At 29.8% G+C, this 17,834-nt stretch overlaps 1 protein-coding gene across 1 annotated transcript in view; it reads right to left on the bottom strand.

Moving 5' to 3' along the window:
* Window positions 1–14,707, bottom strand: part of naz (nazgul) — a 262,005-nt gene extending 247,298 nt beyond the window's left edge. Inside the window, exon 1 of the mRNA XM_075288437.1 lies at window positions 14,281–14,707. Coding sequence (XP_075144552.1) covers window positions 14,281–14,378 — 98 coding nt within the window. The 5' untranslated portion in view covers window positions 14,379–14,707. The remainder of the gene's footprint in view (window positions 1–14,280) is intronic.
* Between the last annotated feature and the right edge of the window lie 3,127 nt (window positions 14,708–17,834).

Consider the following 17,834-nt stretch of genomic DNA (forward strand, 5'->3'; position numbering starts at 1 on the left):
ACAAATTTTTCTATAGAAATAAAATTTTGTCAAAATTTATATAGAAATAAAATTTTGATCAAATAGAAATTTTTGACAAAATTTTTATTTCTATAGAAAAATTTGTCAAAATATAATTTTTATAGAAAATTTTGTCAAGATTTTATATCTATAGAAAATTTTTGTCAAATATAATTTTTATAGAAATTTTTTTTTCAAAATTTTCCTTCTATAGAAATTTTGGCCAACATTTTAATTCTATAGGTAAATTTGACCAAAATTTTATTTCTATAATAAATTTGGTCAAAATTTTATCTCCATAGACATTTTTTTTAAATTTTATTTCTATAGAAAGTTTTGTCACAATTTTATTTCAATAAAAAATTTTGTCAAAATTTTATTTCTATAGAAAATTTTTGTCAAAATTTTATTTCTATAAAAAATTTTGTCAAAATTTTATTTCTGTAGAAATTTTTGCCAAATTTTATTTTTTTAGAATATTTTGTCAAAATGTTATCTCCATAGAAAATTTGGTCAAAATTTTATCTCTATAGAAAATTTTGTCACATTTTATTTCTCTAGAAAATTTTGTGATCACTATATGTTGACAAAAGTTTTTACAGAAATAAAATTTTGACAAACTTTTCTATAGAAATAAAATTTTGACAAAATTTTTTATAGAAATAAAATTGTGACAAAATTTTCTATAGAAATAAAATTTTGACAAATTTTTTTATAGAAATAGAATTTAAAAAAATGTCTATGGAGATAAAATTTTGACCAAATTTATTATAGTAATAAAATGTTGGTCATATTTTTCTATAGAATTAAAATGTTGGCCAAAATTTCTATAGAAGTAAAATTTTGAAAAAAATTTTCTATAAAAATGATATTTTGACAAAATTTTCTATAGAAATACAATCTTGACAAAATTTTCTATAAAAATGATATTTTGACAAATTTTTCTATAGAAATAAAATTTTGTCAAAAAGTTCTATTTGTCAAAATTTTATTTCTATATAAATTTTTGACAAAATTTTTGTCAAAATATTATGTCTAGAGAAAATGTTGTAAAATTTTTATTTTCAGAGAAAATGTTGGTCAACATTTTATTTCTATAGAAAATGTTGTCAAAATTTTATTTCTATAGAAGATTTAGTCAAAATTGTATTTATATTGAAAATGTTGGTCAAAATTTTATTTCTATACAAAATTTTGTCAAAATTTTAGTTCTATGGGAATTTTTGTCAAAATTTCATTTGTAGAGAAAATTTTGTCAAATTTTTATTTCTCTAGAAAATTTTGTCAAAATTTTATTACTCTAGAAAATTTTTGTCATAATTTGATTTCTATAGAAAGTTTTTGTCAACATTTTCTATAGATATTTGCTATAGATTTCTATACATAATTTGGAGATGATTATTTTGCAAAATCTACCAAAATATGAAGAATTCTACCAATCTAGAAAACAGTAAAAAAATGATATTTTGACAAATTTTTCTATAGAAATAAAATTTTGTCAAAAATTTATATAGAAAAAAAATTTTGATCAAATAGAAATTTTTGACAAAATTTTATTTCTATAGAAAAATTTGTCAAAATATAATTTTTATAGAAAATTTTGTCAAGATTTTATATCTATAGAAAATTTTGTCAAAATATCATTTTTATAGAAATTTTTTTTTCAAAATTTTACTTCTATAGAAATTTTGGCCAACATTTTAATTCTATAGATAAATTTGACCAAAATTTTATTTCTATAATAAATTTGGTCAAAATTTTATCTCCATAGACATTTTTTTTTAAATTTTATTTTTAAAGAAAAATTTGTCAAAATTTTATTTCTATAGAAAATTTTGTCACAATTTTATTTCAATAAAAAATTTTGTCAAAATTTTATTTCTATAGAAAATTTTGTCACAATTTTATTTCTATAAAAAATTTTGTCAAAATTTTATTTCTGTAGAAAATTTTGTCAAAATTTTATTTTTTTAGAATATTTTGTCAAAATGATATCTCCATAGAAAATTTGGTCAAAATTTTATCTCTATAGAAAATTTTGTCACATTTTATTTCTCTAGAAAATTTTGTGAACATTATATGTTGATAAAAGTTTTTACAGAAATAAAATTTTGACAAACTTTTCTATAGAAATAAAATTTTGACAAAATTTTTTATAGAAATAAAATTTAAAAAAATGTCTATGGAGATAAAATTTTGACCAAATTTATTATAGTAATAAAATGTTGGTCATATTATTAAAATGTTGGCCAAAATTTCTATAGAAATAAAATTTTGAAAAAATTTTCTATAAAAATGATATTTTGACAAAATTTTCTATAAAAATGATATTTTGACAAATTTTTCTATAGAAATAAAATTTTGTCAAAAAGTTCTATTTGATCAAAATTTTATTTCTATATAAATTTTTGACAAAATTTTATTTCTATAGAAAATGTTGTCAATATATCATTTCTATAGAAAATGTTGTCAAAATTTTATTTCTATAGAAAATTTTGTCAAAATTTTAGTGCTATAGGAATTTTTGTCAAAATGTTATTTCTAGAGAAAATGTTGTAAAATATTTATTTTCAGAGAAAATGTTGGTCAACATTTTATTTCTATAGAAAATGTTGTCAAAATTTTATTTCTATAGAAGATTTAGTCAAAATTGTATTTATATTGAAAATGTTGGTCAAAATTTTATTTCTATGGGAATTTTTGTCAAAATTTCATTTGTAGAGAAAATTTTGTCAAATTTGTATTTCTCTAGAAAATTTTGTCGAAATTTCAAGCTCACTTAGACTATTCAGTCCATTGCGATATTATAGTGGTGAATTCTCTCTTATCACTGACTGATGCCATATTCTATGATTAGCTCAACAACAAGGAACCTTCTTGTTTAGCCGAGTCCGAACGGCTTTTCACACTTCGGTGAAACCACTTAGAGAAGCTTTGAAACACTCAGAAATGTCACCATCATTACAGTATCGGTCGAGTCGAAACTTGGATTGAAACCATGACCACGGTGGCTCCCTTGGTTCAATGGTAAAATGTTTTTTTTTTATTTTATTTTTACCTTTTGCTTGGATAGAGAATCGAACCATGTCCCATCCATATAGTAAGTCGACTAACTAAGGCGTAAAGGTCTTTTTCCCATCAACATGCAAATATCGTCATCGGCACACAAATACCCAATACAGTCAATCATATCTATTTATAGACTAGTGTATTATACCCACACAAGCGAATCAAAAGAAACTTCGTTTAATTAAAACAGACAACTTTAATTGGAAACAACCTTAGTTTCAGATGTAATGGAAAGAATACAATTTTACATATATTCCAAATTTGTTCGTATAATTTCGAAAGGGTTAAATTAATATGTATGACATTGCATAGTGATATATTATATTGAAGCATTGGTCCTTAGAATGAACAGAACTTCTAAACTGCTAAACGTTCTTTTGTTACCACTACTAATGCTTCTCAAGAATAAGTTTGTAAATTTTATTCGATACGATATGCGGCGTATCTGAGATTCGTCGAACCTGTTACTGACAGTATGATATGATATGATTACAATACAATTTCCAAGAATAAAAAAAAAATACTAAATTACACTTAAACTCATACTCCCCCAATTTAATCGATGTCGCATTCAGAGTACGTTCTCTAGTCATTCCATTAGAAATTGCCAATAATTGGTTTACTTATTTTCGCTTCGTTATTGCCATCTCACGTATTGATAAAATACCATTATGTTGAGAATAATGTACTTCAATTATTGAGCATTGCTGTTTTTTTTTTCTTCGTCTTCTTCTTCTTCTTCGTCATTTAAATAGTCGACAAACGTTTGATATATGTGGAAATTGCTTGTGAAGAAATCTAACCAGAATATTCGTAGAGACAGCTATATGGGATATTCCATGAAAAAACCATACCATGAGAGTGACATTTCGATGTTGAAACATTTTTCCTTAGAGATCAATGTTCTTCACAAACTTTTAACTCAATCTATACTATTTATATTGGAATAACCCATATATCTATCATAACTACCCATTTTGATGGAGTTTTTCCAAGTTTTTATTGTCATGCTCGTTTTTCTGCGCTTCATTAAATTTGCGGTGTTCTCTTTTCTCATCTGAGTAAATTTCTTTTAAAATGAAATCAAAATACATTTGCATATTTAAATTACAAACGCAAAAAGCTCTCATGAATGCTTAGGACAAAGTTTATATTGGCGTCTTTTGCAGCGGAAGAGGAAGAATTTTCAAATTTGTTTTGTTAAGCTGCCACAATTGTTTAGGTATATTCCAATAAAAAGGATGGTTCAAGTGAATCCTCGTTGGCATGTAAGGTAAAATGGTGGTATGTTTATATATACTTACCTTAGATGATAAGTAACAGATGAGGATTATGATGCAACTTCTAACGATAATGTAAAATTCATACGACATTTTATTTCTATAGAAATTTTTCTCACAATTTTATTTCTATAGAAAATGTTTTATCTATAGTATTCTATAGAAAATTTGGTCAAAATTTTATTTCTATAAAAAATTTGATAACATTTTATTTCTATTAAAATTTTGTTTCTATATTTTATTTTATTACTATAGAAAATTTTGTCAAAATTTTATTTCTATAGAAAATTTTGTCACAATTTTATTTTTTATTTTTATTTCCATGGAAAATTTTGTCAACATTTTATTTCTATAGACAATTTTGTCAAAATTTTATTTCTATAGAATATTTTATCAAAATTTCATTTCTCTAGAATATTTTGTCAAAATTTTATTTCTATGGAAAATTTTTTCAAACTTTTATTTCTATACAAAATTTCATTTCTATAGAAAATTTTAGTTCTATAGAATATTTTGTCAAAATTTTATTTCTCTAAAATATTTTGTCAAAATTTAATTTCTATGGATAATTTTGTCAAACTTTTATTTCTATAGAAAATTTTGTCAAAATTTTATTTCTATAGAAAAATTTGTCAAAATTTTGATTCTATAGAATATTTTGTCAAAATTTTATTTCTCTAAAATATTTAGTCAAAATTTAATTTCTATGGAAAATTTTGTCAAACTTTTATTTCTATACAAAATTTTATTTCTATAGAAAATTTTGTCAAAATTTTAGTTCTATAGAATATTTTGGCAAAATTTTATTTCTATGGAAAATTTTTTCAAACTTTTATTTCTGTAGAAAATTTTGTCAAAATTTTATTTCTATAGAAAATTTTGTCAAAATTTTATTTCTATAGAATATTTTGGCAAAATTTTATTTCTATGGAACATTTTTTCAAACTTTTATTTCTGTAGAAAATTTTGTCAAAATTTTATTTCTCTAAAATATATTGTCAAAATTTAATTTCTATGGAAAATTTTGTCAAACTTTTATTTCTATACAAAATTTTATTTCTATAGAAAATTTTGTCAAAATTTTAGTTCTATAGAATATTTTGTCAAAATTTTATTTCTATGGAAAATTTTGTCAAACTTTTATTTCTATACAAAATTTTATTTCTATAGAAAATTTTGTCAAAATTTTAGTTCTATAGAATATTTTGGCAAAATTTTATTTCTATGGAAAATTTTTTCAAACTTTTATTTCTGTAGAAAATTTTGTCAAAATTTTATTTCTATAGAAAATTTTGTCAAAATTTTATTTCTATAGAATATTTTGTCAAAATTTAATTTCTCTAAAATATTTTGTCAAAATTTAATTTCTATGGAAATTTTTGTCAAACTTTTATTTCTATAGAAAATTTTGTCAAAATTTTATTTCTATAGAAAAATTTGTCAAAATTTTGATTCTAGAAAACTTTGTCAAAATTAAATTTCTATAGAATATTTTATCAAAATTTTATTTCTCTAGAATGTTTTGGCAAAATTTTATTTCTATGGAAAATTTTTTCAAACTTTTATTTCTGTAGAAAATTTTGTCAAAATTTTATTTCTATAGAAATAGAAAATTTTATTTCTATAGAAAATGTTGTCAAAATTTTATTTCTATGGACAATTTTGTCAATATTTTATTTCCATAGAAAATTTTGTCAAAATTTTGATTCTATAGAAAACTTTGTCAAAATTGAATTTCTATAGAATATTTTGTCAAAATTTTATTTCTCTAGAATATTTTGGCAAAATTGTATTTCTATGGAAAATTTTGTCAAACTTTTATTTCTGTAGAAAATTTTGTCAAAATTTTATTTCTATAGAAAATTTTGTCAAAATTTTATTCCTATAGAAAATTTTGTCAAAATTTTATTTCTATAGAAACTTTGGTCAAAATTTTATTTCTATAAAAAAAATTGTTAACATTTTATTTCTGTTCAAATTTTATTTCTATTCAAATTTTGTTTCTATATTTTAATTTATTTATTCTATAGAAAACTTTTTATCTATAGTATTCTATAGAAAATTTGGTCAAAATTTTATTTCTATAAAAAAATTTGATAACATTTTATTTCCATTTAAATTTTGTTTCTATATCTTATTTTACTGCTATAGAAAATTTTGTCAAAATTTTATATCTATAGAACATTTTCCGAAAATTTTATTTCTGTAGGCCATTTTTGTCAAAAATTTATTTCTATAGAAGATTTTGTTAAAATTTTATTTTTACAGAAAATTTTGTCAAAATATTATTTCTATAAAAAACTTTCTTAACATAGTCTTGGGAGACACCGTGGTGCAATGGTTAGCATGCCCGTCTTGCATACACAAGGTCGTGGGTTCGATTCCTGCTACGACCGAACACCAAAAACGGTTGCCACTCATACCAAAAAAAAATCTACCAAAATGAGAGGAGCCACTGTGGTGCAGGTGAGCCACCGTGGTGCAATGGTTAGCATGCCCGGCTTGCATACACAAGGTCGTGGGTTCGATTCCTGCTACGACCGAACACCAAAAAGATTTTCAGTGGTGGATTATCCCACCTCAGTAATGCTGGTGACATTTCTGAGGGTTTCAAAGCTTCTCTAAGTGGTTTCACTGCAATGTGGAACGCCGTTCAGACACGGCTATAAAAAGGAGGTCCCTTGTCATTGAGCTTAACATGGAATCGGGCAGCACTCAGTGCTAAGAGAGAAGTTCACCACTGTGGTATCACAATGGACTGAATAGTCTAAGTGAGCCTGATACATCAGGCTGCCACATAACCTAACCTAACCTAACCTAACCTAAGGTAAAACTCTGGCTTCTGGGTCCATATAAGTCCATATTGGGTGAAAGATATATATGGAAGCTATATGTAAATCTGAACCGATTACTTCCAAAATCAATAGGGTTCTATTCAGACCCAAAACAGGAACTTGTGCCAAATTTGAAGGCAATTAGACTTAAACTGCGACCTTGACTTTGATCACAAAAATGTGTTCACAGACGGACCGGCAGACGGACATGGCTAGATCGACTCAGGGACCCACCCTGAGAATTATTGCCAAAGACACCATGTGTCTATCTCGTCTCCTTCTACACGGATGAAAAAGACTGTTTTTCATATGTTTGGCTATAAACATTATATGTTTGGAACACAAATTTTTAAACACAATATTTTTGAGTGCAAGCATATAATGTTCATAAACTAGCATAACATGTTTGGGACATATATGTTAATATGTTAGAACATATTATGTTTGGGACATAAAATGTATGTAAATATAATATGCTTGGATGCAAACATATATTAATTTAGAAATAGCCTATAAACATATATGTGTTTAGTAGCTTGGAGCGCTATTTAACAGGGAGCGATATTGAATTAAGTTGGTGGTTGTTGCTTGTTATTACAAAATTAAAATTTTATTTTTCCTTGGGCAATTGATCAGCTACTTCTTTGATCCTTACAAACTGTGTGGTCCGCTGTTCGAATCCCCGTCCGGCAAAAGGTAAAATTAAAATAAAAAAAAAAATCATACAATTGAATAATTTCTTCTACAATGTTTGTATTACAGAAAAAGGTGCTAAGAACTAAAAAATCTCGTGGAAGTGAGAAAGATGTGGGGGAATATACAATTGGGCAGAAACAAAATTTTGAGCATTCAGGTCGAAAACCTATGTTGTTAGCACCTATATTACCTGTTTATTTTCATAATTCATTATGATTGTAAATATATAAATAAATAAATAAAATTTTGAGCACAATATTGTTTGGGAGAATTTTTTTAAGCATATAATATTTTTGGGCGCAAAATGCTTCCAAACATATTATATGTTCACATAATAACATATTTTTTTTTGGAAGACAACATTATTGAATTTGGATGCAAAAATACAAAATGTTTGGAACTTAGACTACCCAAACATATATTGTTTAGACCAATATGCTTTCAAACATATTATATATTGGAAGAGATCAAACATATAAATGTTTGGGCAATACCCAAAAAAGTATATGCTTGAAGCAAAATATGTTTGGGAGTATATGTTACAGAAGCGATTTTTTGTGAGCGTGTAGGTGTTGCAAACATATGCCCTGTTCCACAGTGTGGCGCAGGGGATAACAAATGGAATAAATAAAAATAAACAAGTATATACGGCCGTAAGTTCGCCCAGGCCGAATCATATGTACCCTCCACCATGGATTGCGTAGAAACTTCTACGAAAGACTGTCATCGACAATCGAATTATTTGGGTTGTGGTCTCTTAAAACTTCTTAACATCGTTTTCTAAATTGTGAGTTATTCCATACGTGGTACATATTAGACAATACGTAGAGAGCCAGAATTGAAATATGGGGGTCGCTTATATATCTATAGACCGATATGGACCGAGTTGGGCATGGTTGTTAACGGCCATATACTAGCACAATGTACCAAATTTCAACTGACTCGTATAAAATTTGCTTCTCCAAGAGGCTCCAAAACCAAATCTCGGGATCGATTTATATGGGTGCTATATACACGCTCACAAAAAATCGCTTCTGTAACATATACTCCCAAACATATTTTGCTTCAAGCATATACATTTTTGGCTATTGCCCAAACATTTATATGTTTGATCTCTTCCAATATATAATATGTTTGAAAGCCTATTGGTCTAAACAATATATGTTTGGGTAGTCAATTTCCAAACATTTTGTATTTTTGCATCCAAATTCAATAATGTTGTCTTCCAAAAAACAATATGTTATTATGTGAACATATAATATGTTTGGAAGCATTTTGCACCCAAAAATATTGTATGCTTAAAAAAATTCTCCCAAACAATATTGTGCTCAGAATTTTATTTGTTTATTTATATATTTACAATCATAATGAATTATGAAAATAAACAGGTAATATAGGTGCTAACAACATAGGTTTTCGACCTGAATGCTCAAAATTTTGTTTCTGCCCAATTGTATATTCCCCCACATCTTTCTCACTTTCACGAGATTTTTTAGTTCTTAGCACCTTTTTCTGTAATACAAACATTGTAGAAGAAATTATTCAATTGTATGATTTTTTTTTATTTTAATTTTACCTTTTGCCGGACGGGGATTCGAACAGCGGACCACACAGTTTGTAAGGATCAAAGAAATACCTGATCAATTGCCCAAGGAAAAATAAAATGTTAATTTTGTAATAACAAGCAACAACCACCAACTTAATTCAATATCGCTCCCTGTTAAATAGCGCTCCAATCTACTAAACACATATATGTTTATAGACTATTTCTAAATTAATATATGTTTGCATCCAAGCATATTATATTTAAAAACATTTTATGTCCCAAACATAATATGTTCTAACATATTAACATATATGTCCCAAACATGTTATGCTAGTTTATGAACATTATATGCTTGCACTCAAAAATATTGTGTTTAAAAATTTGTGTTCCAAACATATAATGTTTATAGCCAAACATATGAAAAACAGTCTTTTTCATCCGTGTATGATTATGGACTGATATGGACCACTTTTGGCATAGTTGTAAAATATCATATACTACCACCACGTACCAAATTTCAACGAGATCGGAGGAATTTTGCTTCTCCGAAGGGCACCGGAGGTCAAATCTGGGGATCAGTTTATATGGGGACTATATATAATTAAGGACTGATATGAACCAATTCCTGAATTACTAACTTCAGGTACCAAATTTCAACCGAATCGGATGAATTTTGCTTTTCCAAGAGGCTCCGGAGGTCAAATCTGGGGATCGGTTTATATAGGGCCTATATATAATTATGGACCGATTTCGACCAATTTTTGCATGGGTGTTTGAGGCCATATATTAACACCACGTACCAAATTTCAACTGAATCAGATGCATTTTGGTCTTCCAAGAGGCTCCGAAGGTCAAATCTGGTGATCGGTTTATATGGGGCTATATATAATTATGGACAGATGTGGACCAATTTTTGCATGGTCAGCAGAGACCATATGTTAACACCATGTACCAAATTTCAGTCGGATCGGATGAAATTTGCTTCTCTTAGAGGCTTCGCCAGCCAAATCGGGGGATCGGTTTGTATGGGGCTATATATAATTATGGGCCGATGTGGACCAATTTATGTATGGTTGTTAGAGACCATATACTAACACCATGTACCAAATTTCAGCCGGATCGGATGATATTTGCTTCTCTTAGAGGATTCGCAAGCCAAATTTGGGGGTCCGTTTATATGGGGGCTATACGTAAAAGTGGACCGGTATGGCCCATTTGCAATACCATCCAACCTACATCAATAACAACTACTTGTGCAAAGTTTCAAGTCGATAGCTTGTTTCGTTCGGAAGTTAGCGTGATTTCAACAGACGGACGGACGGACGGACATGCTCAGATCGACTCAGAATTTCACTATGACCCCGAATATATACTTTATGGGGTCTTAGAGCCATATTTCGATGTGTTACAAACGGAATGACAAAGTTAATATACCCCCCATCCAATGGTGGAGGGTATAAAAATTAAATTGGAGAAAATTTATTATACCCTCCATCATAGGATGGGGGTATATTAACTTTGTCATTCCGTTTGTAACACATCGAAATATTGCTCTAAGACCCATAAAGTGTATATATTCTGGGTCGTGGTGAAATTCTGAGTCGATCTAAGCATGTCCGTCCGTCCGTTCGTCGTCCGTCCGTTGAAATCACGCTAACTGCCGAACGAAACAAGCTATCGGCTTGAAACTTGGCACAAGTAGTTGTTATCGATGTAGGTTGGATGGTATTGCAAATGGGCCATACCGGTCCACTTTTACGGTAATGAAAATGGGCCATATCGGTCCACTTTTACGTATAGCCCCCATATAAAGGGACCCTCATATTTGGCTTGTGGAGTCTCTAACAGAAGCATATTTCATCCGATCCGGCTGAAATTTGGTATATAGTATTGGTATATGGTCTCTAACAACCATGCAAAAATTGGTTCACATCGGTCCATAATTATATATAGCCCCCATATAAACCGATCCCCAGATTTGGCTTGCGGAGCCTAAAAGAGAAGCAAATTTCATCCGATCCGGCTGAAATTTGGTACATGATGTAAGTATATGGTCTCTAACAACCATGCAAAAATTGGTCCATATCGGTCCTTAATTATATATAGCCCCCATATAAACCGATCCCCAGATTTGGCTTGTGGAGCCTCTAAGAGAAGCATATTTCATCCGAACCGCCTGAAATTTGGTACATGATATTGGTATATGGTCTCTAACAACCATGCAAAAATTGGTCCACATCGGTTCATAATAATATATAGCCCCCATATAAACCGATCCCCAGATTTGGCTTGCGAAGTCTCCAAGAGAAGCAAATTTCATCCAATCCCGTTGTAATTTGGAACATGGTGTTAGTATATGATCTTTAACAACCGTGCCAGAATTGGTCCATATCGGTCCATAATTATATATAGCCCCCATATAAAACGTTCTCCAGATTTGACCTCCGGAGCCTCTTGGAGGAGCAAAATTCATCCGATCCGGTTTAAATTAGGCACGTGGTGTTAGTATATGGTCGCTAACAACCATACCAAAATTGGTCCAATCACACAAAAATTGGTCCATATCGGTTCATAATCATGGTTGCCACTAGAGCCAAAAATAATCTACCAAAATTTTATTTCTATAGAAAATTTTGTCAAAATTTTATTTCTATAGAAAATTTTGTCAAAATTTTATTTCTATAGAAAATTTTGTCAAAATTTTATTTCTATAGAAAATTTTGTTAAAATTTTATTCGGTTCATAAAAAAATTTTCATCATTGTCAAAATTTTATTTCTATAGAAAATTTTGTCAAAATTTTATTTCTATAGAAAATTTTGTTAAAATTTTATTCGGTTCATAATCATGGTTGCCACTCGAGCCAAAAATAGTCTACCAAGATTTTATTTCTATAGAAAATTTTATTTCTGTAGAAATTTTTGTCAAAATTTTCTTTCTATAGAAAATTTTGTCAAAATTTTTATTTCTGTAGAAAATTTTGTGAAAATTTTATTTCTATAGAAAATTTTGTTAAAATTATATTTCTGTAGAAAATTTTGTCAACATTTTATGTCTACTTTGTCAAACTGAATTATATACGTATTGGATCGATCTTTTTTGATTTAATATATACCACGTATGGACTTACATACAATTTAGAAGATGGTGTTAGGAGGTTTTAAGATACCTTGCCATCGGCAAGCGTTACCGCAACTTAAGTAATTCGATTGTGGATGGCAGTGTTTAGATGAAGTTTCTACGCAATCCATGATGGAGAGTACATAAGCTTTGGCCTGGCCGAACTTACGGCCGTATATACTTGTTTTTTTATTTTTTTTTTTAATTTCTTCATCCAAATGAATTTCCAAGGCACAGCGTCTAAAGCAATGCAAAGAATGTCAAAATGGAGTACTTCCGTCCTATGATAAGCCCATGTAAAATTCATTGGATATGATCCAAATTTGCACTACTTCCGGAACAAAGATTTGCGGTCCAATCTCTCTCTCTCTCTTTTTATACCCTGCGCCACACTGTGGAACAGGGTATTATAAGTTAGTGCATATGTTTGCAACACCCAGAAGGAGAAGAGATAGACACATGGTGTCTTTGGCAAAAATGCTCAGGGTAGGCTCCTGAGTCGATATAGCCATGTCCGTCTGTCCGTGAACACATTTTTGTAATCAAAGTCTAGGTCGCAGTTTTAGTCCAATCGACTTCAAATTTGGCACAAGTATGTGTTTTGGCTCAGAATAGATACCTATTGATTTTGGAAGAAATCGGTTCAGATTTAGATATAGCTCCCATATATATATTTCGCCCGATATGGACTTATATGGCCCCAGAAGCCAGAGTTTTACCCTAATTTGCTTAAAATTTTTCACAAGAAGAACAATTAGTACTGTAGTCAAGTGTGCCAAATTTTATTGAAATCGGTTCAGATTTAGATATAGCTCCCATATATATCTTTAGCCCGATATGGACTAATACGGTCCCAGAAGCCAGAGTTTTACCCCATTTTGGTTGAAATTGGCAAATTTGGTTGAAATCGGTTCAGATTTATATATAGCTCCCATATATAGCTTTAGGACGATTTACACTCATATGACCTCAGAGGCCAATTTTTTGCTCCGATTTAGTTCAAATTTTGCACAGAGAGTAGAATTAGCATTGTAGCTATGTGCGCCAAATTTGGTTGAAATCGGTTCAGATTTAGATATATCTCCCATATATAGCTTTCGCCCGATTTACACTCATATGACCACAAAGGCCAATTTAAATTTAAGTTTTAAGTACATAGATTTGGTAGAAGTATATACAATTTTGTCTAAATCGATTCAGATTCAAATTCATGCATATGGGAATATAAACCTTTATGTTTCTCGCAACAAATTTAAAGGATTTGAGATTGTAACAATAATTTTGATCCACAAATACATATACTGTTGATATCTTCTCATATTATGATGGGTATTGATATCATTATTTTATAGATTAAACATTGCCCTAGATTTCAAATATAGAGTTCAATTGGCATCTAATGTGAAATTAAGACCTATTTTTTGCACACATAAATATATACTATACTTTATATCGATCCATTTACGGTACCCCCACAATGGAACTACAAATTAGTGGTATTAAAATGAGATTTAGTTATATTACCCGGAGTCGACTCCGGGGTTGGAGTCGAACTGATGAGAAATGCTGGAGTCGGAGTCGGAGTCGAGCAAAATTGGCTCCACTCCACAGCCCTGTTTCATACATCATACTTTATGCATAATCTATGGACCACAAATTATACAAAATTATTGAACTCTTGCCTTAAATCACTCACAAGGTATTGCACAAAAAAAAAAACGAAAGCGAAAACTTACCTCACTGCAATAATGATGCCAATCACAACAGCCCCAATAGCTGGCCACCATGTCCTAAAGGGATCAGCATTTTCCATAAGCTCCATAATGTCATCCATAGTGGTTTTTCTCTTTGTTCTCCTTTTTTAATAATGTTACTTGTTCACGTCGAAGAATAAATCCAGCTTTGGAGAAAATGAAGAAGTTTCTATTGCTTATGCTTCTGTGTCGCTGAGTATGCAGAGACACTCAATATTCGCAGAAGCGTCAAGCCAAAAATCTCTAAAGACAGGTTCGAGGAGAACTTAAATCTGTTGTCGTTTTGTGTGTGTATTTGTTTTTTTTTTTGTTCACTTTCTTAGAACATTCCTTAGGGACGAGAATAGCCAATGATTATTTTCCGTTAAAACTTTCCCAAATAAAAAACCGTATGTTTGTCACACCCTCGCCCTTCGAATGCAGCGAATACAATGAACTCTCCCCAAGCCAATAAAAATCATTGAAGTAGAGAAAATCTCATTTGGAATCATATCTACAATTATTTATTATTCTAGTAGTCAGTCTAGTCAGTAGTTTTCAGTTTTTCTAAGAGGGGTAATCCTATGGATATCGCTTCATTCAGTTGGAAATTTTAGTTTACTGGGTTTTTCGCATTTTGTTTTTATTGTTTTATACCCCCGACTGTCGCATTAGGATTTGTGCATCATTCATGTGTGCTTCAACAATGCGATGGGCCCTAGACAACGAAATGATTAAATGCACAGTGGATTGCGATGCAGGTCATTATTTTGATTATGGGAAGAGGTCGTAATGCTCTGTGGTGGAATGGTCAATATGCCCTTATTGAGTAGAAAAATATGATAAGTACTTCGTAGATTTGTCTTATGTATATGTCAAAATATAGCAAACCATTCATTTATTGTATTATCATATAAAGGGTGGTTGACATCTATTGCAACCAAATTGAGGTTGCTATAATTTATTAACTGCTCCTCTGATAGCTGACTGATTTATTTCAAATTAATAAAATATTCTGATGATCTATTGTATTCAGAAATAATAAGTTATTCGTGATGGAATTCAAGCTTGATAGTGTGATTACTTTTATTTTTATATAAATAATTTTTAAATTTTTAAATGCATTATAACGCTTGTCTGGATTTATCTTCTTTTTTAAATAATTTGCACTATTTTATTAATTTTTAATTCGTTTTTAACCCATTTGAAACAATAAAATTTTAAATTTCCCATTAAAAATATGAAAAAATCGAGTTATAAAAAATTTACTCAAATTAACTTCCTGTGCAGTTAAAATAAAGAACATCTTTAGAAGGACATTTTTTGAAGTGCTTTTTTCCAACAAACACCGGAGACAACACCTAAAATAATCCGAAGAGTGAATGCAAGATTATATAGGAATCCACGGCGCAGCGATAGAAATCTTTCTCGTGAGTTGAACATATCGGCAGAACGGATGCCACACATATTGAAAAATGAGCTCGGGCCAAAACCATTGAAGTTCCAAACAATGCAAGAACTCACTAATGCATAACAAAAAGATAGACTGGAAAAAGCCAAGGAGTTGGTTCGCTTGATTGCTCGAAAGTGGCCAGTGATGAAACCATACCAATTGAGCAGTTTGTGAAGAAACTATACGATGGTACTGCTGTGGTCCACAGTATTTATCGACCGGACAGACAAACTATTTCGGCCGCAGACCATATTTCCACAGCACTCAGCACGTGTTAACCAAGAATGGCTTAAAAAAAGTTTTCGCGCTGCATTGATACCGTACAATGGCCACCAAATTCTCTGGATCTGATTTCGTTGCACTTTTGCATGAGCCTGGACATATACTATCGCAAATGTCTCAACGAGACGGTTGAACAGTACAATATTCACCTAATATGGGTAAATTGCCACAGGAACATACCACAGACCAATTGCCAAAAATAATTATTCAAAATTTGGAGAAAATTTTACCAAAAATCTACCATGCAGAAAAAACTTATTTTGCACAATTTTATTTCAATAGAAAAATTTTCTTAAATTTTAATTAATATAAAAATGTTCTCAAAATGTTATTCCTATCGAAAATTTTGTTAAAAGTTTATTATATTTTTATTATTTATAAAAAAGTCTAAAGTCGGGCGGGGCCGACTATATTATACCCTGCACCACTTTGTAGATCTAAATTTTCGATACCATATCACATCCGTCAAATGTGTTGGGGGCTATATATAAAGGTTTGTCCCAAATACATACATTTAAATATCACTCAATCTGGACAGAATTTGATAGACTTCTATAGACTCAAAATTTAAGTCAGCTAATGCACTAGGGTGGAACACAATGTTAGTAAAAAAATATGGGGAACATTTTAATCTGAAGCAATTTTAAGGAAACTTTCCAAAAGTTTATTTATGATTTATCGCTCGATATATATGAATTAGAAGTTTAGAAAAATTAGAGTCATTTGTACAACTTTTCGACTAAGCAGTGGCGATTTTATAAGGAAAATGTTGGTATTTTGACCATTTTTGCCGAAATCAGAAAAACATATATATGGGAGCTATATCTAAATCTGAACCAATTTCAACCAAATTTGGCACGCATATCAACAATGCTAATTCTACTCCCTGTGCAAAATTTCAACTAAATCGGAGTTAAAAATTGGCCTCTGTGGTCATATGAGTGTAAATCGGTCGAAAGCTATATATGGGAGATATATCTAAATCTGAACCAATTTCAACCAAATTTAGCACGCATAGCTACAATGCTAATTCTACTCCCTGTGCAAAATTTCAACCAAATTGGGATAAAACTCTGGCTTCTGGTACCGTATTAGTCCATATCGGGCGAAAGATATATATGGGAGCTATATCTAAATCTGAACCGATTTCAATAAAATGTGGCACACTTGACTACAGTACTAATTGTTCTTCTTGTGCAAAATTTTAAGCAAATTAGGGTAAAACTCTGGCTTCTGGGGCCATATAAGTCCATATCGGGCGAAATATATATATGGGAGCTATATCTAAATCTGAACCGATTTCTTCCAAAATCAATAGGGATCTATTCTGAGCCAAAACACATACTTGTGCCAAAGTCGATTGGACTAAAACTGCGACCTAGACTTTGATTACAAAAATGTGTTCACGGACAGACGGACATGGCTATATCGACTCAGGAGCCCACCCTGAGCATTTTTGCCAAAGACACCATGTGTCTATCTCGTCTCCTTCTGGGTGTTGCAAACATATGCACTAACTTATAATACCCTGTTCCACCACGCAGGGTATAAAAATGTTGTCATTTTTTTTTGGTATAGAAAATTTTGTCAAAATTTTATTTCTATAGAAAATTTTCTCAGAATTTTATTTTTTAAAGAAACTTTTCTCAAAATTTTATTTCTATAGAAAATGTCTAAATTTTAATTCTATAGGAATTTTGTAAAAATTTTATTTCTATAGGAAATTTTGTAAAAATTTTATTTCTATAGAAAATGTTCTGAAAATGTTATTTCTATTGAAAATTTTCTCAAAATGTTATTTCAATAGAACGTTTTGTCAAAA

This window comes from Haematobia irritans, chromosome 1 (genome assembly GCF_050003625.1).
Source record: "Haematobia irritans isolate KBUSLIRL chromosome 1, ASM5000362v1, whole genome shotgun sequence".
Taxonomy (NCBI): domain Eukaryota; kingdom Metazoa; phylum Arthropoda; class Insecta; order Diptera; family Muscidae; genus Haematobia; species Haematobia irritans.